This window comes from Lytechinus pictus, chromosome 8, assembly GCF_037042905.1.
Source record: "Lytechinus pictus isolate F3 Inbred chromosome 8, Lp3.0, whole genome shotgun sequence".
NCBI classification, from domain to species: domain Eukaryota; kingdom Metazoa; phylum Echinodermata; class Echinoidea; order Temnopleuroida; family Toxopneustidae; genus Lytechinus; species Lytechinus pictus.
The window spans coordinates 2451350-2475446 of record NC_087252.1 but is presented as its reverse complement, the minus strand read 5'-3'; the positions used below and the strand labels follow the sequence as shown (position 1 = coordinate 2475446).

Genomic DNA, 24097 nt, shown 5'->3' with positions numbered 1-24097 from the left:
ACATATTTCATAATCCCACCATATTGCTCATATTGCTAGAATCGCACCTAAACGCATGAAGTACTTTTTTAGTCATTGGAATCATGAACATGATATGTATCTCACTAACCAAATATTACGAGCGCGAAGCGCGAGCTGAAAAATTCTGAAATTTAGACCTGAAGAGGGGTATTCTAACGCTTGTTCTTATAGGAATTCATGAAGAGCAGACATATTCTTATCAATCCACAAATGCACACGTAAACACGGACTAAAATAATGAACTCTACAAATATTCGTAACAATCGAACCTTCGGAAAAGCAAGGCTTACTTCGATGTTTTACTAAAGAAAACGAAAGATTAAGATTAATATTTCATGGAGAAGGATTTCGGGGGGGGGCTGTAAACTATACGGCAAGATAATGGGCGAGGAACGTTTAGAATATGGAACCTTATTTTAATGTTAAGAATTAATACAAACATTTCCGGTCATTCTTATCATTGATCATTCCTTGATTATAAATCGTTGGCATAAAGAACCTCCGGAGTATTCTACCATTCCGAATAACGCACCTTTCGAATAGTGAGCTGTTTTTACCTAAATCACATTTCCCCTACGGCGGCAGTACGGCGGATCGAAAACAGCGGTTTTATTCGTTTTTATTCAAACAACCTATATGAATTTGGTACAACAATTGTTAAAACGGCTGTTTTCGACTCGCAGTACGACCGCCGTATAGGAAAAATGTGACTGATTCTACGGTTACACCAACGGAACAGAAATAATGTAACAACTTTGATCGATCTGGAGTTGGTTTCGTTGGTATGGCTGTAACATACGATACAAACAATGAGAAGTCATACTCCACTTAATAGCGATACATGATGAAGTTTATTACAGAAGAAATATTGACAAAAACACTTACGATCGTATATATTCCACATTTGAATGTACAAATTTCCTTATACAAATATCATTTTCATGTAATGAATTTAAATATAATATATATTTTGTACATGTATCTGAATTGTTATATACAACAAGTAATGAATGATTTTATAGAAATATACATTGTTGTGCAATCACTGAAAATTTGTATACAGTTAGTATCACTCTTATTCAAACTTATCACTATCCCTTTATACAGATCTTTTTTTTCGTTTTTAAATTCTAGAAAATTATTAAAAAGTTGTGATTTTGTTTGCGATATCATTAATCGTGTTGACAAGTTAATATATTGATTGAAGGGAATTCTGGATTGGAAGTATCCTGATAAGGTAAATAGAGCTAATCTACACCAAAGGTAACTAAATATCGATATTCCACAATAGTAAGTGTAGTATGGATAGCTGGGGCTCATTCTAGCCACACTAATTTTCGTAACACTAATCAATATCACTGAAAAGCTGAATGAATACAACAATTCTACGACAATTTTCACGTAGTAAATACACTCTCTTGTTTCTTCTCAGTTGTTTCTTTGGAGACTTGGGATTTTTTTTTCATTTTCGGGGGGGGGGGGCTGCTTCTCGCCACCAACTGCCTAAATCTGTTACACAAAGATTAGTGATCAATCTCTGAATGAACTGACCAATCAAGATCAATGTTACACACGCATTTGGCGCAAAATACTAACTAGGACCCAATCAGAAGTGTTTTGTCATGTTTGCTATTCATCGCAAACATTTGTGTTACGGAGCCCAGATAAGCTTAACATTGCAATGAATGGGGATTTCCAGGGCTCCTGTTTTTTAATTAGTTTTTAGGGCCCTTTTGAGCATTTTGGGGTCTAAATTGCCCCCAACCCCCCAAATAGAGAATGTGCAAGCATCTATCGCTACACAAACATTTTACCTACGATTCCTTATTGAGTACAGACATTTTCCGTTTGTTTTTAATGACAATTTTAATATCAGGGCTGTAAAAACCAAATATACGTTTTCAACATGATAATTTTTAGCGCAACACGAAACACCCATTTCTCCAATAATATTACGTGACACTTAACAGACACACAGAAATTCTCTAGATCATTCTCAATGTTGATTATGGAAAATTAATCAATAGTAATTTATAGTGATTTCAACTCACTGCCACGAGAGAACCTGGTGTGGTTTTAATGCAGACGCCCACATACAATCGTTCAGCCTCTGAAAAAAAATAGCCACTAAACGCCTGCTGAACATGTCCTTGGATGGTCGATTATTTTGCTTTTTTCCTCAAAATTCAAGATATTGACCTGTATTGCGCAATGATGGTCATTGTCTCGAATTTTAAGGTAAATATGAAAGTTCCGGACAGACCTTGGTCATAGTAAATATTTATCAATCGTATGAGATTTTGAGATAAAGCTAGGCGCCAGAGCAATGTCAATGATGATGTAACAAATAATAGGCGGAGCTTGGCAGTGTGCATGTGCAAGTCAAGGAAAGACTGACGTCCCCTTTTATCTATCAATGCTAACTTACACTAACATTTCATACGACTGAAAAAAAAGCAAAAAAAAAAAGAAGATAATCGTCTCTTGAGGCAGCGTCTCTTGTTGTTGAGAACTTGCACTTGGTTCGCTTAACATGCCATGTAACGTTTATATTATTACGGACCTCTAATCTGAAGGATTTGCTGCTAATTTGACAAATTTTTAAGCCATCTTTACAATTTTGCTATTTTGTGGTTGCTAAATCAACGATTTAATAGCACTGACATAATTACTATGGACGAAAATTGACACACGACGTAACCTGCTTCCGAGTCAGATTTCAGAACCACTATACTATTTCATTCCAATACGCATAAAACTATTTTATTTATCAGGTATTGACTAACATACCAATGGTAAAAAAGATTGGTAAGTGAGTGGTATTAATGATGAAATGGAGAAACTATCATTTACAAAGCGACTTCTAACGGGTTCTGCATACAAAAAAAAAAAATAACAAAAAATACAGTGCGTCTTCCTCTACAAAATTACACGTACGCCATTTGATTATACAAGCGGGGTCGCGTTTAATAAAGATTTTGTAAAATTAATATGCACGGATGTAGATTAATAGGATATCCATTGCTTAATCACAAAGTTTGGATAGAGTTTAATTGAAACCCGTTCTCTCTCACGGGAGAGGTTTAAGGTGTGGGTTTCATTGGCTCTCAAAGCATGTTGAACTGTCTGGGAAGAGTCCAAAAATAGCTGTCTTTACCATCCGAGAATTAGGAAAACATAAGAAACATATTAAGTGTACAAACTTTGACATTTTTGGCTTTCTATAATTTTAGCACAGAGTTAGACCATGGTCTAAGTTCCAGTGGTAAAATGAAGGGAGAGTCGAGCAAGTCGTGAGTTTTATATTACATGCGCCAAAAACGTTCATTTTCATGAGAGGTATATGCTTTACCGTGTTTATCTCATTGATCGGTAGTTCTAAGAATGCAATTTTATTTTTACAGGATACGCAATAAGAGAGTGAAAATATAAAAGTTAAAAAAAATTGAAAACTTAACAACGAATCCTTGACGCTGAGATGATCACGGACGATTAATCAGTAGAACAAAAAGATAAAAACTTCAATGTTCAAATAAAATTTGTAATTCTTCTACAAATAAACTCAGTGATTTGTGCGGGTTGATGGATACACATTGATCAACCAATGACTCAGGATTGACGCGAGTGAGTGACATCACAAAAGGGACGCAACTTGCACACATGTCCTTAAATCTAGTGAAAGATTCATCATCATCGTACAGATAAATGTCAGTCTGAGGTCAGAAGACCTTGACTTGGATCTGTTTTCGTATTAACCCTTGACATTTGCATGTACTCGGTGCTGTTCGTTCGTCCCGTTGGGTTCGGCCGTTGGGTGCGTCGACTTGCCGTACTCGTGATGGCAGTTGTGTCATTTGGACGTTGAGGGCAGCATGGACAGTTTGCGAAGGCGGTTCGAAATTCTCGTCGGAATTTAGCTGGCGGGAAAGGAAAAGATAATCATATAACTACAGCAACGTGAATCAATACAATTACATGATTTATAAGAAGAGAAAACTGATTAATATCAGCCCCAAAAGGGAGAAAATTTTGACTTTTCGTGCTAATGATTCTAGCACAGAGAGTATTTAATGTGTTGTCAGAGGGAATGGGTGCCTAATACAAAGATACAAAACAATGAATCGAGACGGCAGTCACGTGATCATTCCACAGCGGACGATGTATTGTCTTTCGCAATATATCTAAGACGGAACTGCTGCTCTGTTTGATTTGTTTTGCTTGTTTATTCTTTTTTATACATATATCCTAAAAGTAGGCATCCTCTGTTAAAAGTGATATGTGTGCTTGAAAACAAACCAAACGTCAATAAGCGAAATCTGTGATACTCTACGATCGGACTAATGCTCGAAATACTAAAATAAAACTTATATTTTACTTCAAGCCTCGTGGTCCCAGTTAACATCAGATCGGCTTCAGATCGTAGCCGATGACGACGTAATTACGATATGGAACAAAAGTCGTCTTTCAACCTACATAGAAGTTCGAAATAGACAGCAATTCCATTTCGTACTAAAGCCACTATTCGGAACGTTGGTCATTTGGTATATCTATATTTCAAATGCTATCATATTTTTATTTCTAAATCGGATCGGAAATGGATCGTGTAGATTGCACTGGGCTTATTGACAGGCGGTTTATCTCGAAGCGTTGTGCTGCTGTGCGCTCACGCAACACTTCGGGATCCCCCTTCACAACGCTCGTCTCGAAAAGGTATGTTGAGAACGGAATGGCGGGTAAACGCATCCTTTCGACACAAGCAGGTAGGACAAGGGGGGGGGGGGGGGCAAAAAGGGTTGCGTTTGTGCGCCGCACAGGAACGCACCGCAACCCAACACTTCGAGATAAGCCTTGATAGGCATACTCACCACTTAAGAAGTTATAGATGATTGGATTAATTGTGCTGTTGATATACACTAGAAAATGAGCGACCGTGAAAGGAAGGGTGATCTTGCTTCGGTCCCCGGGATTCGGTTTGAGGTTCTTAGAAAATACTTGCATGTATCTAATCGAGAAGATAAAGATGAACAAAAATTAGCTTAACTCACCCTTCAAAAGGATTGCCCACGGTAACTAATATATTGTGGAATATGGTAATCTAAAAATAAATTCTTACCAATGGTTTGATTAATTTGACCGTATTTATTGGTCGGACGCGATATTCACCGACGGATTGGTAATTTTGACCAATCATTTTTTAGAGTTAATCGTCATCTTCATCATCATATTTATCTCATTACATCACATGAGTTATGTGAGCAATACAGACGTAACTTATTACTTGACCCTTCGAAAAAGCAATATTCAGTGATGGTTTCAGTGTGGATCACATGTAGATGTAGGGGTTTAATCAAACGATCACATCCCCAAAGAAAAGAAAGAAAAAAAAAAGGGGGGGGGGGGGGGGTGAACAAACACCAACACCACTTCCCTGTTGACGAAGGTTGCACAAGTATAAAAATGGAGGGGGAGGGCGGGCTAGGACTCACTTTGTCGCAGCTCATCGGGATTGGGTTAAAACAACTGGTCAAGCTAACCCCCTCCCCACTATTGAAACAAAGATAGATCCGCCCTTATTTATTTTTTATTTTATTTTATTTTTTTGTGGGGGGGGGGGGGGGGGGGTCCTCAAAAACATTGTAAAACCAAAGCAAACATAACAGCAACCACAGAAAAACCTTTAACATATATAGAAACAGGTGCGTCATCTTTTCTATGGAGTCTGAAGGGATATTGATTGCATTCATTATTATATTCTTTCCCCAAATTAAATTAGCTCAAAATTTCAAAAGCGTAATTTTCCTGTACCTGAGAGTATTTAAGACGTTGATTGGCAGATAACAGATGAAAAATATGAAAGCTACGATGATTAGCATCCGGGCTACTTTCCGTCTGGACTCCACCTGTGTCTCCGTACTGGTTTTAACCGGTCCAGACCGGGAGCGACTGCCCCCTCGGATCGCACCATTACCGGTGTGGTTGGATTTCCCGCTGTTTTGATGGCGCGATTCGTTGTTCGAGTCCGTCGGTTTCTTTCGGCTCGTCTCTTCAGTGGGGATGGCCGACCATAGCCGAATACAGACCTGGAGGTGTAATCAAATAAGGCAAATCTGATGATTTCGTGGTGACTATTCCCCAGAGGAAGGAAAATTAGTAAATAATATGTAAATCATAAAGAAAAAAAAATCGACGCATGTGATAAAATGTTCAAAGAAATATCCCTCTGATGCCGTGATATTTGAACTTGGCCCTGCACTCTAAAACTGAAATGTTAAATCATCATTGAAAGGTTAGTTGAGTGACAAACTTCTCTAAATGGTACATATCTCGCATAAAGCTGAATCCAACAATTCAATTGTTGGGTCGAACCATATAAAGTGGTAAATGTAACATCTAGAAAAGGTTGTCATTCCTCCAACCTTTTTAATTGTTTATTAAACATTTCAGTCTTTAGAGTGTAAACATATTAGATCATCTGCTAAAATATATACATGTGAAGTGAAATATATGGAATTCTTTGTAAAACTAGTCTAGCCCTAAATTGATTTAATTTCATTCATTAACATTCGAGTTATTGCAAGATCTTACAGAAACAAAATCTAAGTTGCGTTTTCTTTAACACTTTCCAGCTACTTTGGTACAGTTTATTTCATGAAATTCATTTTTACCACATACTTTATCCTAAAACCAATATTCATAATTTAACTCGATATTACAAATTTGAGGATCTCACCATTGAGTATGTGACTACAATGACACACAGTGGTAGGATGTAGGTTAGAAGAACGATGCTTACGTAATATACCTTTTGCCATAACGAATTGTGCCATCCAGTCTGGGGATCAAAAACGTATTAAAGCAGTTAAAGAATTGTATCTTGAATTAAAAATTAACTATTTTCTAGTATTTGCATGTATTTACTGCCTTTGCATTCACATAAAACAAAGTAATATAACATTACACAGTTATATCACCATGATCACAAAGCTTTTCCATCACAGTAATTCTTAAATATAATAGAAGAGTGAATAAATATCATGATTATGGTCTATAAGCTAGGTATAGCTGACTTTGTCAAATTAAGTTTAAGAAAAAAGGAAGAACGGAGTGGTTTGCAAAGAAACTCTGTGCAGGTAGGAAAGGAAGCCCCTCGAAAGTACGATATATTCCTAGTTTGCAGCAGCAGAAATAGTTGTAGTAGTATTAGTAGTAGTAGTAGTAGTGTGTGTTTATTGGTATTCTTGTTATTGTTGTAAGTTCAAATTCAAATCGTTTTATTCTCTCAGTATTACCATATCCCAAAACAAACATGACACAAAGTTAGAATACAAGTATTACAAATCGGCGTATAAGTCTAAAATTGCATTATGATTCAGAGAGACAAGTACAGAAGTAGTAACAAAGTAGACTAGTAGTAAATTTTTTTACAACTTCTTTTAACTAACCTCGTAACACTTGGCCAACCAGACAGGCCTGTTTATAGAGGGCGTGTGCCGGTCATACTCCAATTCTGAGAAAATTGCCTGCAGTCAAACAAAACAAGATTGGCTAGTACGGCTAGTATGTGTTTGGGATGGTTGTGTTTTCCTTGTTAACACGTGCTTCATAAGTTATATTTGACAATGGAAACTACTAGTATCTGACATAAACATACAAGAAAACAAAAACAAGGGCAAGCAAGAGTACCCTGAAAGGTCAAGTTCCCCGTCAAGTTCAACCCAACAAAAAGTCGATTTGTGAAGAGATAAAAATGAAACGAGCGATAAGCTGATAATTGATAAATATGGGTTAAAAAAAGGAAAAGTATGACTGCTAGAAAATCGTTTATTTTTACAAAATGAGTCTTATATCCAACGTGGGTGGTATGCAAATGAGAGAGACGATGATGTCATATACCCGTATTTTTGGTATTTTGTGATGTAACTTATGTAGCTATTTGAACTCTGTTAGGTTTGTCAATAGGGCAGCTCTTCAATAGAATTACAAAACCACATGTTCAGGGAAGCATCAATGCTATTTCACATTCCAATTAACAAAAACAAAAAGATGACGTCATTAGTTCCTCCATTAGCACACGGACCCGGATGTGAATTCTCTTTTATGAAATTAAACGAAGTTTTTAAAAGAAAATCATTACTTCAATTCAATTAAAATAAACATTGATTTTTTTCCAATTTTCACAATAAATATCATTTTACAATATGAATTATACAAAAAAAATTGTAATCAAAATATAAATACATATATGATAACAGAAGAAGGCATAGTTCCCTGACGGCAACAACTTATGGCGAGATACGCTTGTAAAACAAATATTTTCTTGGTTTACATCGATAATACTTTCAGTGATGTCCTTGTGTTATTTACCTTATTTTATTAAAATCAAATTTTTCTTTCTTTCTTTCCTTTTTTTGTTGGGGGGGGGGGGTGAAATAATAGCTCACCTGTGGTAAAACGGCAACAAAAGACCAAATCCAAACGGCGATTATAATGAAAATCGTTCGTGAAGCCCGGATACGAAATTTCAGCGGGTGGCAGATGGCAAGGTACCGGTCAGCAGCGATCGCAGTCAAAGTATAAATCGATACACATTCTGTCACGTGCTGGAAAAAAAGAAGAAAAAAGCAGCAGTGAAACGTAGGAAATAAATACGTTATAATAAGTAAATTAAATCAAAGGATGAGAAGAACAAAAATGCGATTAAGAAGAAGAAGAAGAAAAAGGAGAAGAAGAAGAAAAAGAAGAAGAAGAAGAAGGAAAGAAGACATAGAAGAAGAAGAACAAGTAGTAGTAGTAGTAGAAAAAGAAGAAGAAGAAAAAGACGAAGAAGGAGGAGAGGAGGAGATGAAGAGGATGGAGAAGATGACGATGACGATGAAGAAGCAGAAGAAGAAGGTACAAATCTCACTCTGAAAAGTAATATCATTGTGCGCCTTGAGCATTATATTTTTAATGGATTTGGCGCCTTATAAATTGCATCTATTATTATTATTATTATTATTATTTTAAAACCGCACAAAACATACTCACCAATAACACAAGTCCTAACGATAGTCGGTTGTTATCTAGCAAAATTGATCAAACTTTTTTTCTACTGTAATCCAAAATAGTTCATTAAGTGTCGCAATGTTTTTGTGTGATTTCTCGCGAACTAAATACCAAATTTCTAAAGATAACACAACACCACATTGTACATATTTAGAATACAAAAATACCCCACCTCTTCTTGTATTTTAAATACCCTGAAATAGATTCAAATGCGAGAATTTCTTGGTAAAAGTGGTTTGAGAATACGGAAGTGACAATTTGATGAATGCAAAAGCCTTTCCCGGTTGGTCCGAAGGGAGACTATTGCGTTTTCTTTGTGTCAACAAATTCGTCTTATCCCGATGTTCTCTCACAAAAGACTAAGGGTGTCTCCTTGAAAATGGTGAGGATTTTATTTTGAGGATCCATGTTGTGTCCAGATTTAAAGTGCTTCCGCTAAAAGAAAGTTGGAACATGTTAGCCCCAGTGTTGATCATTATGATATATTTAACTTTTAATACAGAAAACGTAAATGAGACTACGGACAATATTCTCTTTCCTTTTTCAATCTTTTCATTACTCTCCTTTCTTTCTTCCCTTTTCTTTCTTCTTATCTATTCTTTGCCTGTTATCTGATTGCTTAAAGAAAACCCCAACCCCCTTCCCTTAATGCCCTCGGTGTCGTATCTGGCTCTGTCTTATCGTACCTTCATAAGATGCGATCATGCGAATGTTCATAATCTCTAGATAATACAGTTGATTTTAAGTTTGCTGAGAATAATGACATTTTAAAAACATAAAATGCATTTACTTCTTATCAATTCTAAGTCATATGCATGATATGTCTCCGATTGTGACAACACAGCAGGAGATAACATGGAATTGAAACAAATGATCCATAATGTTATATTCGTCTGAATATAACAAGGTAAGGCGTCCTTTTGAGTTCTGTCACCTAACATTCTTTGCAAATGTCTTCAACTCGAAGGTGGGTGTTACCTGTCTTGAAATTGAAGTCATTTGCGTCAAATGCGAAATGGTAATACTTAAAAGAACATTTTACCTATTTCTTGAATTGAACATGCTGAAGGCATTTTTGTGTCAAATGAGAAATGACAAGACTTAAAGAACGCCTCACCTCACCTGTGCATTTGGGAGAATTGACATCGAATTGTTTCGACAAATCGGGAGGCAATTCCAAGACCTTACTTTTACATGAAAAAGCATGTAAATGATTGTGTATCATTTTGTAGCACTGAGATTGCTTTAGAATTATCGAGGATTTCCTTTCGATTGCGCTCTTTTATTATACCATCACTTTTCTGCAAGATGTATTTAAACGATGTATCCATGAGAGATTACCCAGGTAAATTGGATGGAACGTTTCCTCGTGTTTTTGATTGCCCTACAATGTGTTAGTGTGCGTATTGATGGTGTCACTGGCATGTCTAATCTTTATTTAGCACATTGAAGATGGCATGTAGGTCTGTCTTTGGTCTAAATAGAATCCTTTATGGCGATACGTAATGAGGATACCGGGTCACATGACCTTGGCCCGTACACATTATACTACGTCCCGTCTTAACTTCAATAACTACGTCATTAATTGGAACTTTGTTTTTAGCGTTTATGAGACGTGCTAAATTAAGACTTGTATTGGATTTTTCTCAAGTGAAGATTGGTAAGAAATGTTGATGCACTTGTCCCTTGAAAATTGTTATGTTGATTAGGTCCGTTGACCAAGTTGATATGTATGGTGAAATGATTATAGAAGATAACTAAAGAGAACAAGGTTTGGTGAAAAAATAGGGGTCTCGAAACGCCAACCACAAACCATGTATAAGTGCTAAGCATGCACTCGTTTATTTTCTTTCCAAGATTTTTCAGCTATTTTTTTCGGTATGATAGAAAGAATGGTAATTTCTTTTGTAAATGCAATGAAATGTAAATGATTTAAAGAAAAGATTATTTCACACATGTAATTTGGAAGTCTAGATCGAGTGTTTGACTGGCAAATTTGGAATGTAACCTACGCATGTAATAAAGATATTTTTGAAATATTATTTCCCAAAATGCTGGATTCGATTTGCTTGTTGTAAATGACTTTGAATGAAAAAACCCCCCCAAAAATCTACCCTTAGCTATTTGCTTGTAAAATCATTGCCAGACTCTGTTGTGTGTTATGTTTTAATGTAGAATCAAAGCCATGAAAAAAAAAATCGCTAAAAGTGAAGAATGCCAAAATAAGGATATACATGTAATTGTGTAAAACAAATGTTATCTTAACAGCATTAAAAACTCGTAAAATAAATAATGTGGACGTAAAACTGCATTGATTGTACCAGCATGACCAATGCGACCGAAAGAAGAGACATGTTATCAAACTGGTAGTACGACCAAAAATGGCGCCTTGCGTTCTGTAAAACCATGTCATCACACATGTCTTTGCGTGCGTATCCAGTCTTGTAATTCATTTAGGCGAATCCAAGGCCAACACCAAACCCCGGGGCCTTGCCCGAGGGCGAGAGCCGCGTTGGCCTTCACCCATCGTAGCTGACATGGCAGAGGTCTGTTAAAAAGTACAAGCATTCATCCACGAAAACAAAACAGTATTATTTTGAACATGAATTAGTGGCGGTAAAGTTGAGCAAATGTTTCTGTGATGCAAGTGTTTTTTCTCCAGTGCTTTGGAAGTAAATAACTCTCATGATCATCGTACTTGTGTAAGATAATGCATTACAAATTAAAGGCTTCGTTAACTCTAGACAAGTAAAATTTGTCAGGCATGTATCCCCCCTGCATACAAAGTTTGCCCTGTATTATTACAAATCTCATACAAATTAGAAGTGGAGTTATACTGGGTCAAGAATAGATCATATGAAATACACGAATGAAATTTGGGACATGAGTTAAATACGAAGAGTTGTTTCCTGAAAACTGTCCCTATTGAGATGACTGACATGACTGAAGTGATTTTATCATTGTTATATATTAGAAGGATTGTAAGTCAAAGAAATTACATGCATATTCATTCATTTAGTTATTTTTTCTCTAAGGAAGTTCATTGTATAATAAGAATATTCCAGAATGTCTTAGTTAAGCTTTGTTAGGCACTCATATTAAATGAGGCACTGCAATGTCTGGTATTTTTTAAATTTATAATGGACAATAAACAATAGAGACTGCTAGCAGGGATACGTTCAATAGCATTAGCTATGTTCTTTACATTGTTAAGTTCACTGAGGTCATTCAAGAGTCTTCTAGAATTAGGATTGCTCTAGAAAGAAGGAGAATGTTCTTTTTAAAGACAATACTAGAAAATTTCAGAAATTTGTATATATAAGCTGGCAGTTTCTTCAAGGACATCATCATATCAGATCAGAACTCAGAGTTTCTCGCCAGTCTCAATGCCAGGGCAATAACTTCTTTGGAATTGTTTGCACACGATAACTGTTTTCAATTATTTTAAGAAAGGAATTATCAGTTCTCATCAAGATCATCAAACTGTTCAAAAGGACATTTTTCAACCCATGGATTCCTGAAATCGAATGTTTATCATCATCAACTTCGTCCTGTCTTCACAGACATTTCAACTCACTACAGTGACTCTAATCATCCATCGTGTTTTAACATAAATCTCATCATCGCCAGCATTGTGAACTTTAATTTAATGAATCTTCGCCAGCCAACCTGGACATTATTTGGATTTAATACTGGAATATACATTTGTGGACTAGCCAGACCTGATTCTTCAAGATTTGTAAGATAGCCCAGTATTTATTTTTATTTTGTCATTTGTTTCATGTAAATAAATAGGAAAGAAGAAGATATTTTAATAACTAAAATTCTTTTGACCATTTGTTTAATTATTTGTTGCAGTATCGTAACATCATAAGGAACACAAAAAAGACAGCAGATTCGACTTTGAAAAAAAATATGAGCTACAAGGTCCCACTTGTTACCCATGCCTGTGATATGTCATTAAAATGAAACCTAAGAAAATCGCGCCTGGAAATCTTTTTTAGTGCTTCAAAAAAGTGAAATATAAAGTGAACGGAAATTTTTTTCAATTTCATCCATACACTAATTCTATGTTATATTAGTACCTCCAGGAGATTTAGTAAATGATAATTTCTTTGGTCACAGATATATTACAAGTCTCTGCAAGATTTTGTTTTCTTCCGCTTTGTGTTGTTTTATCCATATCATACTCAATATGTAATAACACATGAATCAAACTTAGTTTAGTTGATTTTTTTTAACAACGGCTTTCTTATATCTATTAAAAAAGTCTCTATGTGTTTTATTTTCAAATGACCTAATATAATTTTCATACTTATATTCGGTGTGTTTTCCATGCAAGATAATGAACTTCAGACAGATGTGTATAGACGGGTGAACCATTTATGTGTGGTAATGGGGAGATGTCTCAGAAACAATAAATTTCACTTTATAGACTCTTCCCAAGTCATGAAAAATATTCCATCACCGAGTGCAAAATGAGAATTATGCAGAGAGGATACAGGCAAGCCCCCATATACTACCGTACTCGATGCAGTCTTCATCGCATACTGTCGAACTCCATATAGTTTGATTATTTTCGTAATTCGATTTAGATCACCTCTTAAGGGTCCAATGAAGTACAGTGGGTTTTTTTTTAAAGTGAAAACACTCCATTTCCGATTTGTCAAACTCTTGTGTTTTTAGAGCTCAGGTATGTTTTAGATCATGTTAAGACAATCGTTAAAATGCAATTTACCAAATATTGACCAAAAAATGAAAGATGAAGATCGGGGACAATAATGGAAAAGACCAAAAATGCTTCAGCTGTTTAGCGCCAGGTTTCGTCATATTGTGTCAAATTTACAAAGAACTGTGTAAAAATCATCGTGTAAAACGCACACGACAAGGTGTGAAAGTCACATAACATTGTGTAACATTCACACAGCTATTATTGTTTATTTACACGGCAAACATGCATGCACGGCCTCTTCTTAATCAACCAATGGTAATTGATATAAGTGCGTATATTGTGACCGAGTCAACTCAACTTGGAGCTGTCAAGTTCAAAATTTATCGCTTGGTCCAATAGTTAAGCAACCAATGGGATCATAAAACGAAGAGTAGGGAAGTCGTGATGAATGTCAGTGCATGTTTTTCAATTGTGATTTATTAGAAATATGTCCTGATCGTTAGATTGATATCATTCGGAAATATTTCTGATAGGATATGAGATGGACTCACTGTAATTTCATAGCTGATTTACGATAGAAGAAACGTACATCAATATTGCCCACTGATATAATTTAGAATATCTTGCATTTCGGTTGCTGAGCTTTATTTATGATGAAAGTTATAGAAATAAAAAAAATAAAAAATAAAAAAAAAACCCTAATGAAATTATTAACAAAGCTTAAAATGTGGTAACTCGACATTAACCCCGGCGACAATTGCCCCGGACTTTATTTCGTCTAAGTTGTAGGGTTAGGGTTAGTGTTGCAATAAGATTTGTTAGTTTAGGGTTAGGCTTCGGTGAGGATATACTAATCAGGAAGTGCGCGTCTCGTGCGTATGATCTGGCCAATGCAATGATGTGTTAATATCGCACGCAAATGAAATATAAGTGCTACTCCAAGCCACACTCTTTAACATCTGTGTGAAACACCCCAAGCCTTTCAGTGTTGTTCATCTGTCGGAATGTCGTGAGTAGAGCAAAACGTCACAGAGAAGAAGATGAATGGGATGACTGTTTTAACGTAGCTTCGTTAGTTCACGTCATAATTTAACATACCACAGACCCGGCGTGCTTCGGCATCACAACAAATGTTGATTCATAAGTCCCTTACCAAGATAAGGGTGCATAAGCATGGTAAGTGACAGCCTATTCGAGATGTATACAATTTGTTCATAACTTAAAGTGCCTCAGTGGATGGCCTTATATTTCTTTCTGTTGGACAGTAAAAGGGAATATCGAATATTGAATACCCATTGTTTGAATTTATGAATGAAAATACAAAAATAAAAAATGCGCATAAACCAGTGTCATGTATCCCCAATGTAAAACAATGAATAAATGCGATCAGGTACAATTTATGAAAATAAGACATTCCACGACATTGAAACTGTGTACAATATTAAAAAGGCTATATCACACATGAAAGATAATAATCAAACTTGTCACCATGGTGGGTTTAAGTGTTTGGAACAACATGCCAATTTCTTCATGTTTCTTGTCTGACAGACAGGCAGCATGCGACACTTCTTTATACTGACGAAATCGTTAACATGCTAACATGATATGATTGTGATGGAAGGTGTTTCATAAAGCTGATCGCAAGTTACGAACGGCTTACAAACGACTATGGATCCTTTTTTGTGGTATATGTTATCACTTAATTTTCATTCATGTTGAATTAGCATCTTTGTTGTTCGTAAAGTCTCTCGTAACTTATGTAGGCCTACAGCTTTATTAAATACCTGATATTAGTTACCTGAAAGTAGGGTATTAGTTTGCAAGCTGTAGCTCCAAGCCACCAGGTTTCCGTAACGTCACCAACTGCAGTCGGTCCGAAACAGATCAAAGACACCAGGATATCGGCAACACTCAGGTTCATGATGTAGTAATTGGTAACCGAACGCATGTGCTCGTTCCGCAGTACGGCATAAACTACCAAGAAATTTCCGCCAAGCGCCAAGAGGAGCAGGAGCAGGAAGAACCCCAGAATGACCCATTCGTGCGTTCTGGGATAGACCATCTCAAGGATAAGGTCGTAGAAGTAATCTGTTGAGGATGAGTATGAGTAGTTACCGAATGTCGCGTAGTAATCATCGTACGGGTTGTGGCTGCTGGTGAGGTTCACAGGCTCCATGGTGACATACATTCAATGTGTTGCCGTAGAGGGCGGGCTATGCGTTTCAATGGAAGTTGGCAACGGTGTTACGATGATTTGTAATTCTATTTCCCTTGATGTCTTTGAGTCGAGGGATCTTCAGGGTACGGGTGACATTCTCGAGAATACCATCATCAACGCATTTTCATTCTGATCCAAAAGCTTCTTCAAGATATGTCTTCGCACCTGTACAGAACAATGAATGAGAGTAAATGGTGATTACTAACCCGAAAAATCTTTATAAATCATAATGATGATTTGTGACCGTATCACAATACATGTGTGCACTTCATGACGATTTAACCATAGAGCTATTACAGTAATAGCTCTATGATTTAACCACCTTTAACCAATCAATGTGATGACATCATTATTAACCAATCGATGAGCCCATATATATATACGTATCAATGTTTGAACAGTATGCGAGATTCAACTTCGTTTTCAGATCAATCCCGATGTTATATTTTCTATGCCCTACTGTTATCTGTTAAACTTTTTTTTTCAAAACAATTCTACCACAACTGAAACAACATGATTAGCATTGACCTATTATGTCACTCCCAACCCCTCCGATACAGGCTGACCTCTTGTGAAAAATATACAGGGATAGTTTGATGACCTGTTATGAGGACATTTCAGAAGAGAGCGGGGCCGCAGATTGGAGCGCTTATTAATAAACTCCCAATTATGTTCGTGATGCGGGTAAGGTGTTTGGGTAAAATTGCAGACATGAAGCAGAGGACAGTCATTAAGGAGTTTCGCTCAGTAACGTGGGGAGGATTCGATTACAGAGTAAATGTATTGAAAATGCCCGTAAATGACAAAGAACAGCTGTAAGGTCTCAGTCGAAAAATTGATGAACCGGAGCAGGAGTTTCGTGCTAGGTTTCAGAGCTGAAGAAAAATGGCCAATGTCGTTTGTCCAGAATCTGGGATTAAAAATGCTTGCTTGATTCACAAATTTTCGACCAAAACGTCGTTGGTATTCATTTTCATAACGGGCATTTGACAATAGATTTTCTCTGTTTTCAATTCCCCCATACATCGCTGAATGAATAACTCCCTATTTAACGGAGCAGATCGACCTGGAGGAATGTCATAGCCACACTGCCGAACCTGACCCCAGCTTAGCGATGAATAGCAAATATGAAAGAGCACTTCTAATTGGTTCCTGGTCAGTATTTTAAACCAAATTCGCGTGAAACATTGATATTGATTGGCCAGTCCATTTAGTGATTGATCGCTAATCTATGGATCTATGGGCCCAGATCGACCAAAGCTTTGGTGTTATTATGACATAAACACTTGTCAGTTTAGAGTCGTTTCGTGTGAGGCTGAAGCATAAGATCACCAGCCTCAATCATGGACTAGTTGATAGAAAGCTACATAAATGGAGGAGAAAAGGGGGTTAAAGTCAATACTTCTCAAAAAAGTATTGTACGAGGGGTGGGAGGTGGGGTCAGGGGGAAGTGGGAGCCCCGGAGATGACTAGTGACGAGCAAGCATAATGAAAAAAAAATCAAAATCGTTTCCGTTTTGTCTTGTTTTGTTCATTTTCTTTGAAAATATAGCTCGTTCCATTCATGTTCTGAGGGCACTTCTGCTTTTTCTATCAGACAATTAGCAGTGATGAAAAAATTTGGATTTTACTAGTAAATATTGTGATTGTATGTGATTGAATACTAATAAAATACATACTAAAAAGAAAAGAAAAATAATTTGCATGCGGAGAAATTACTGAGAATAGATAGAAGGATGATGGGGCAGACAGAATAAAACGAACTAACTCAAAATCAAGTTAAACTTCTAAGAAAAGCTTTAGAGATAGAGAGAAAACAAAAACAGAAAGGGAACCTGGGAATATTATGCCTCCAAATTCTTTAATACGAAGATATCAAAAGACAAAAGATGGAAAGAAAATAGTTATTCCAATCAATTACATATTTCATCAGATTATACGATATCCCTACGTTTAAATACTCATGCAGAGAAATCAGTTTTGACTGGTAAGCACTGGATGACGATCAATTCGGACGTTGATAATGGCTCTAACCAACAAGACACATCATCAGAATTTGCTTGTGATGCTGGTTAATAAAATAGGGTAGCTTGTGCGCAGGCGATGCGTGGTTTTGTGATAACTTTGGCGGGAAATCTGCGAAATTAAGCTCGCGCGACAAATTGGACATGAAAGTACATCGGTTCGCATTTTAGAAGCTGAAATTGGATGGGAAGTGGAGCTGCATGGTAGAAGAAGCAGGCACGAAGAACTAGCCAACAAGGCCATGGAAGTTTTGAAAATATGGTATCACCTTTATAATCTTTATAATGAATAGCTGAGAAATGCGGGTCAAATCTTGAGGTATTGAAAAAGCTATAGCGGTTGGTTTGATTTAAAAGTGATTCTTTTATAAACTCATTACGTGTTGAATGATGATAAACATAAACATATTCATTGCAGAAATTCAATTCATATATTTATTTTCTTCCATTTAAAAAACAAATTGAAGAGCAGTTTCAACAACAGGAATAAAACTTAAATCTATTTTCTACTATAGTTCTTGTGATGACAGTTATAGGAACGATGCTTACTCTTCTTATTGATATTAATAATATTTTTGTCATTATCATTAATACCATGCACTAATATCATTTTGTAGTAGTATTAGTATAAGTATTCGTACTAGTAATAGTAGTATTAGTAGTATTTAGTAGTAGTAGTAATAGTAACAAAGTAGTAGTATATTATTCATGTTATTACTATCATTGTTATAATCACCATCGTTATCACCGTCATTATTATAATTATTATTATAAATTGTTAATATCATTACTACTATAATCCTTATTGTTGTCGTTATTCTTATAATTATTGATATTTTCGATGAAACTCTTATTAATGCCTTTATGTACTTTATCATCATTTAAATCATTATCATTTCCTTATTAAAGTTTATCCTAAGAACATGAAAACCTAATGAAAACTAAACACTGTTAGAAAATTTATCCTTACAATAAAAGAAGTTCCTGCAGCAGAGTCTCGAGAACACCTGTAATCTTACCAGATTGCGTAATCTTACATTATATCATGTAAAATTACAGGAATTTGGTATTTGGTGTATGGAACCCTACAAATTTCCTTTAATAAAACACCCTTTTCCCCCTTTTAAACAGACCTGTTCTGTTAAATTGCAGAAAAATTCATGTTTTATGAATTTACAGAATGATTATGTTATTGCTTTCTGCAAAATTTTATTTTTTCCCCTGTAAAATCAGTTTTTTTTTAACAGTGTACGAAAGAAAAATCCATAAAGGTATAAGTCTTTTAAAACTTTAGAACGCTGAAAAAAGAAGAAGAAATAGAGGAAACTATGTATAGAGATTGAAATAGAGAAAGGGGAAGAGAGTGATTATAATGATATCATTTTGGTCGACATACAGAATCACCACGGCTTGTGGGGAGAAATCAATAATTAGATTAAAAGACGGCGTTGTGAATTTTCTTCCTGATACACAACATAATAAAGACAAATTTCTCCATTTCAAAACATGTCAAGGGATTTTTTTTTCTACATAATACTCTACGATACAAGCATGTTGGAATTCTCGGAAAGTGACGTCTCATGTTCAATCTTCTTGTGACTGTGGTAATGGAAAGAAAATCATGATAATCCCCCTGTTCAATAGCTATTGCCACAAAGTTGACACTCATTAGCTCGGAGGGTAATTGGCTTAATGCTTGCTGAAAAGTCGGCAGCGTCCGTGCCATGAATGTGAACATTGTGCAAATGTGAGCATTTTGTTTTTGAATAAAAGAATTGCATACATTTACCAAAACGGTCTCACAAATATTGCAAAACTGATAATAAATAAGCTCTCCTTTAGTGGTCATGAGACTCTTGGTGAATGGAGAAATGGTGATGGAGAAAGACGGATTGTACTAGAGAGGCTTTCAAATTGTTGGCTAAAAGATTCAAACTACTTTGAAATTCAGTTTTATAATAAATATCATCCAATCAGGGCCCTGTAACACAATGCTTAGCGACGAATAGCAAATATGAAAGAACACATCTAATTGGCTCCCGGTCAGTATTTTGAATTTAATGCGCTTGTAACATTGATCCTGACTGGTCAGTCCATTTAGCGATTGATCGCTAAATCTTTGTGTTACGGAGCCCAGATCCCTGTTACATAAAGATTAACGATTGGTCACTTGGCTGTTTTTACGATTGATCATACACAATAATCAATGCAATCGATTGTAAAAAACAGTCCCACGATCAATTGTTAAGTTTAATGTTACAAGGGCCCAGGTGTAGTCGCTCTGTTTTCAAAGAAAAATAATAATATACACTAAGAAAATGCCCATCAAGTTCAAGAGCGCTACTCGTTCGCTGCTTCCTAATCCAGCCTACCTTTCCATGTTATCCTTGGTCGTTCGAAAGAAGGTCAATAAAAGCAATAGCTTTGTCATTAATTTTGATATACCCCGAGTACACTCGACTGGGGTATAAGGAGGGCATGAATCATTTTATTTCCCTCTCAACTTCCAGTTGAATGGGGTCTTCAGGTAAGTAAACGCTCTTTGCAAAAGACTTGGCAAACACTTAGAGTAAAGGTATTGCGAAGCGGATTTTCTGCAGACGACAAGGTAACTTTTCTTTCTAATTTCTTGTAGGTCAGGGTTTCCCCCTCTCTGTCTCTCTCTGTATCTTACTAACTCTTTTCACCCTCTATTTTGTCTCTCCTTCATTTTCTATCCAAATTTTGTTTTCTCGTGATTTGGGGGCATTATTGTTACAACCCATTATACTGCCAAAACAAAATATCGACAACAAGTACCACTGCAGCAGAGGAATTGAAACTACTATACTACTCCTTCCCCCCTTTTCTCCTGCTGTTGCTGTTACTACTTCCTTTATTTCTATAAATCTACTGCCATGGCCCTGTGAAGTGGGGGTGCTGAGGGGGGGGGGGTGTATTCTTCTCCACAGGCAGCACCCCTGCTATTGTGGCAAGTGTGACAAAATTGAAAAAATACAACCGAAAAACCCTTTTTTTCGCTTGTCAAATTTTTCGGGACCAAAATGACCAACATTTTTTTTTGCGAATCTTTTTTTTTTTTTTTTTTTTTTTTTTTTTTTGGGGGGGGGGGGGGGGGGGGGCTTGTAAAATTTAAATCAGCAACCCCTGTCGTTCCAAGGGCCTTGTCTACTATTATCAATACTGTTACTTATTTTACTATTCCTACTATTACTACCAAATGGTTTTTAGAGTTACATTGACCATATTAGAAGAGAAAATGCCCAGAAAAGTGAACAGATTTCCATATTAACATTTTTTTTACAAACAGAACATGTCCCATATTCCCGTTAGAATCGCATAGACCCCCGCGAAACACCACTCTCTCAGACATTTAAGTTCGTTGTGTAGCAATGAAAAAGTCAAGTGCTCAAGTCTTTTCCCCGTCTTAGGTTTCCCTATACGCGCATGTTAATATTTTCCACTTTAAAGCTTAACTCCATGTCAATACATCTTGTCAATGAAAAGATTAGAATATACGGACACTGCATTCATTTTTCATATTCCTTGTATCTTGTTAGTTTGTCCATCCCAGGTCCTAGTGTCATTGGGTGGTCATTGGGGCAAACTCAGACATTTTAACACTTATGCAATCAATTATGTGATGATAAACAAATACTAATTTCTAAATTTTGAACGTATGAATATGTTTAATCAGGCATCATCCCTCTCTAAAATGTGTGTGTGTGTCTATGTGATTTCATGCGTGCATGTTGGTTGGGGATACACCCCCACCCGTGTAATACAGTATTCAGAACAACTTGCGAGGGTTGAGTTTCGAACCCGTCTGCATTATTTTGTGAAAATATTTTTAGAAAATTTTGTGAAAAAAACACATGAACTTTTCCAAGCTATATAGTTGGTAATATCATGAACATGTAATAATCCGAGAGTAAATATGAAATATAAGAATCATAATTATATGATATGCTGTATCTTGTTCAAGAGTATATTGTTAGCAGGTTTCGGAACAGGGCCTGCGGGGCCATTATGTGTGGTAACCCGATTTAATCAGATTTCACGCATTTTTTTTTATAGTTGTAAAAAAAAAACTTTAAAAAACTAAACTGTGTAAAAACGTTTATGAAACGGTAACGATATACCTCTAATTTGTCATGTTTATCGCACATCGGAACGGCATAAGCGCTTTACTGTACTTGCACGCATCACGCTAAGCTGATGTGCTAATCAAATATCATATTGACGCTTGAAGTTTAGGGTTACGGCTTAATTAAAAACATGATACTATGAAAATACAAATAGCGCAATTCTAGGCTCATTTGATTTCAATAATTTATCTCATGGAATTTCAGTTATTTACTGAGAATATAAAACAAACCCTCATAAGTGTTAGATATGAAAGAGATCAAGTATTATCGTTTTTGTTTTTACCCTGTAACCACACGGTATCGATTTTAGTCTTCAAATGAATGAAGTAGATAAATGGATCGGGCAGGGGATGGACATGCTGAATGGGAGAGGAAAAGAAAAGGAGGAAGAGTAAATGGCGTAACGATATGAAAGATATATGATGGAACACCCCACCCCCCAAAAAAAAGAAATAAAGAAAAGAAAAAGCAAGAGTGGCTGTAAAGCTACCAAAAAAAAAAAGACGACGAAAGAAGAAGGGGGTGTGGGAATAGATAGCACTTGCACTTCCACAAAAAAAAAAGGGGAGAAAAAACACACATTTCGCCTTATTTTCCATGGCGACACTTTTCTGGTTAACGGCTGTTACAATCACCTGGGAGTAGTGCGTAATTATCATCAGTCACTTGGTATTTAAATTACTTTTCCGCTGGAAAGATCACAATGCCCCTAGAGTATGTCCAACAGTGTATTCACAGTGTTGAATACACTGTGAAATCATCTTCACACTGTTCAATGGGATTATTTTAAGAATGGAAATCACATCTTAACATAGGCAACTGTGTGAAAAAACTGTGAACACTCACCGTGTTGAGGAGCCCACAGTGTGGAATCACATCTTTATATCCCCCACGACGTGAACACATTGCAAATACGCCTTGAACATACTATGAACACACTATGAACACACTGTGAACACACTGTAAACAGGCTATGAGTACACGGCATGAATAATCCGGTAACACACTGTGAAGACGCTGTTAACATACCGTGAACACACTGAAAATACTCTGTGAACACATCGTGAACACACTGAATACACTGTGAACAGTGAACACACCGTACAATATGAACAGTGAAAATACTGTAAATACACTGTAAACACGTTTGAAGCACATTGTAAATACACTGTGAAGACACTGTGTGCATACTGTAAATACACTGTGAACTATCTGTGAACACACTATAAATATACTGTGAACACACTCTCAATACACTGTGAACACACTGTAAATATAATAATCCGCTTTTATAAAGCGCTTAATACATCGGAACGACGTGTCTAAGCGCTTTACAGATATAGTATTAACCCGGTTATCGGATTCAATCTGTCATTTCCGCAAACAATGTGTGCACACCCTCCACTCCCTAGGGAGTATTCCAGCCTGTCGCCGGTGAGGCGCACACAGTACTGGACAAGCTACAATGACTTTCAAATCCTACCAGGTACCCATTTAGCACCTAGGCTGAGAGTGGCAAAGTGTGGATTAACGCCTTGCCAAAGGACGCCAGACTGTGACGGGACCCTCTGTTTACAAGTCAGAACCACTACACACACTGTAAATATACTGTTAACACACTCTAACTACACTGTGAACACACTGTAAACATACTGTGAACACACTCTTAATACACGGTTAGCACACTCTAAATATACTGTGAACACACTGTAAATACACTGAATACACTCTAAATATACTGTGAACACACTGTTAAAGGGATAGTCCGGGCTGAAAATATTTATATCTTAATACATAGAGTAGAATTCACTGAGCAAACTTTTTGAACATTTCTTCAAAATCGGATAACAAATGATAAAGTTATTGAAGTTTAAAGTTTAGCAATATTTTGTGAAAACAGTCGTCGTGAATATTCATTAGGTGGGCTGATGATGTCACATCCCCACTTTCCGTTTTCTTATGTTATTAC

General features: G+C 36.3%; 1 protein-coding gene across 1 annotated transcript; it reads right to left on the bottom strand.

The window, feature by feature from the left end:
- Positions 1–851: 851 nt before the first annotated feature.
- Positions 852–16123, bottom strand: LOC129267349 (orexin receptor type 2-like). Its single transcript, XM_054905064.2, has 7 exons — positions 15537–16123; positions 8463–8621; positions 7464–7541; positions 6752–6853; positions 5827–6101; positions 4887–5023; positions 852–3938 (listed from the first exon to the last, which is right to left on the bottom strand). Exons 1-7 carry the CDS (start codon positions 15924–15926, stop codon positions 3730–3732), a joined length of 1350 nt encoding a protein of 449 aa, XP_054761039.2. The 5' UTR covers positions 15927–16123; the 3' UTR covers positions 852–3729.
- Positions 16124–24097: the final 7974 nt, after the last annotated feature.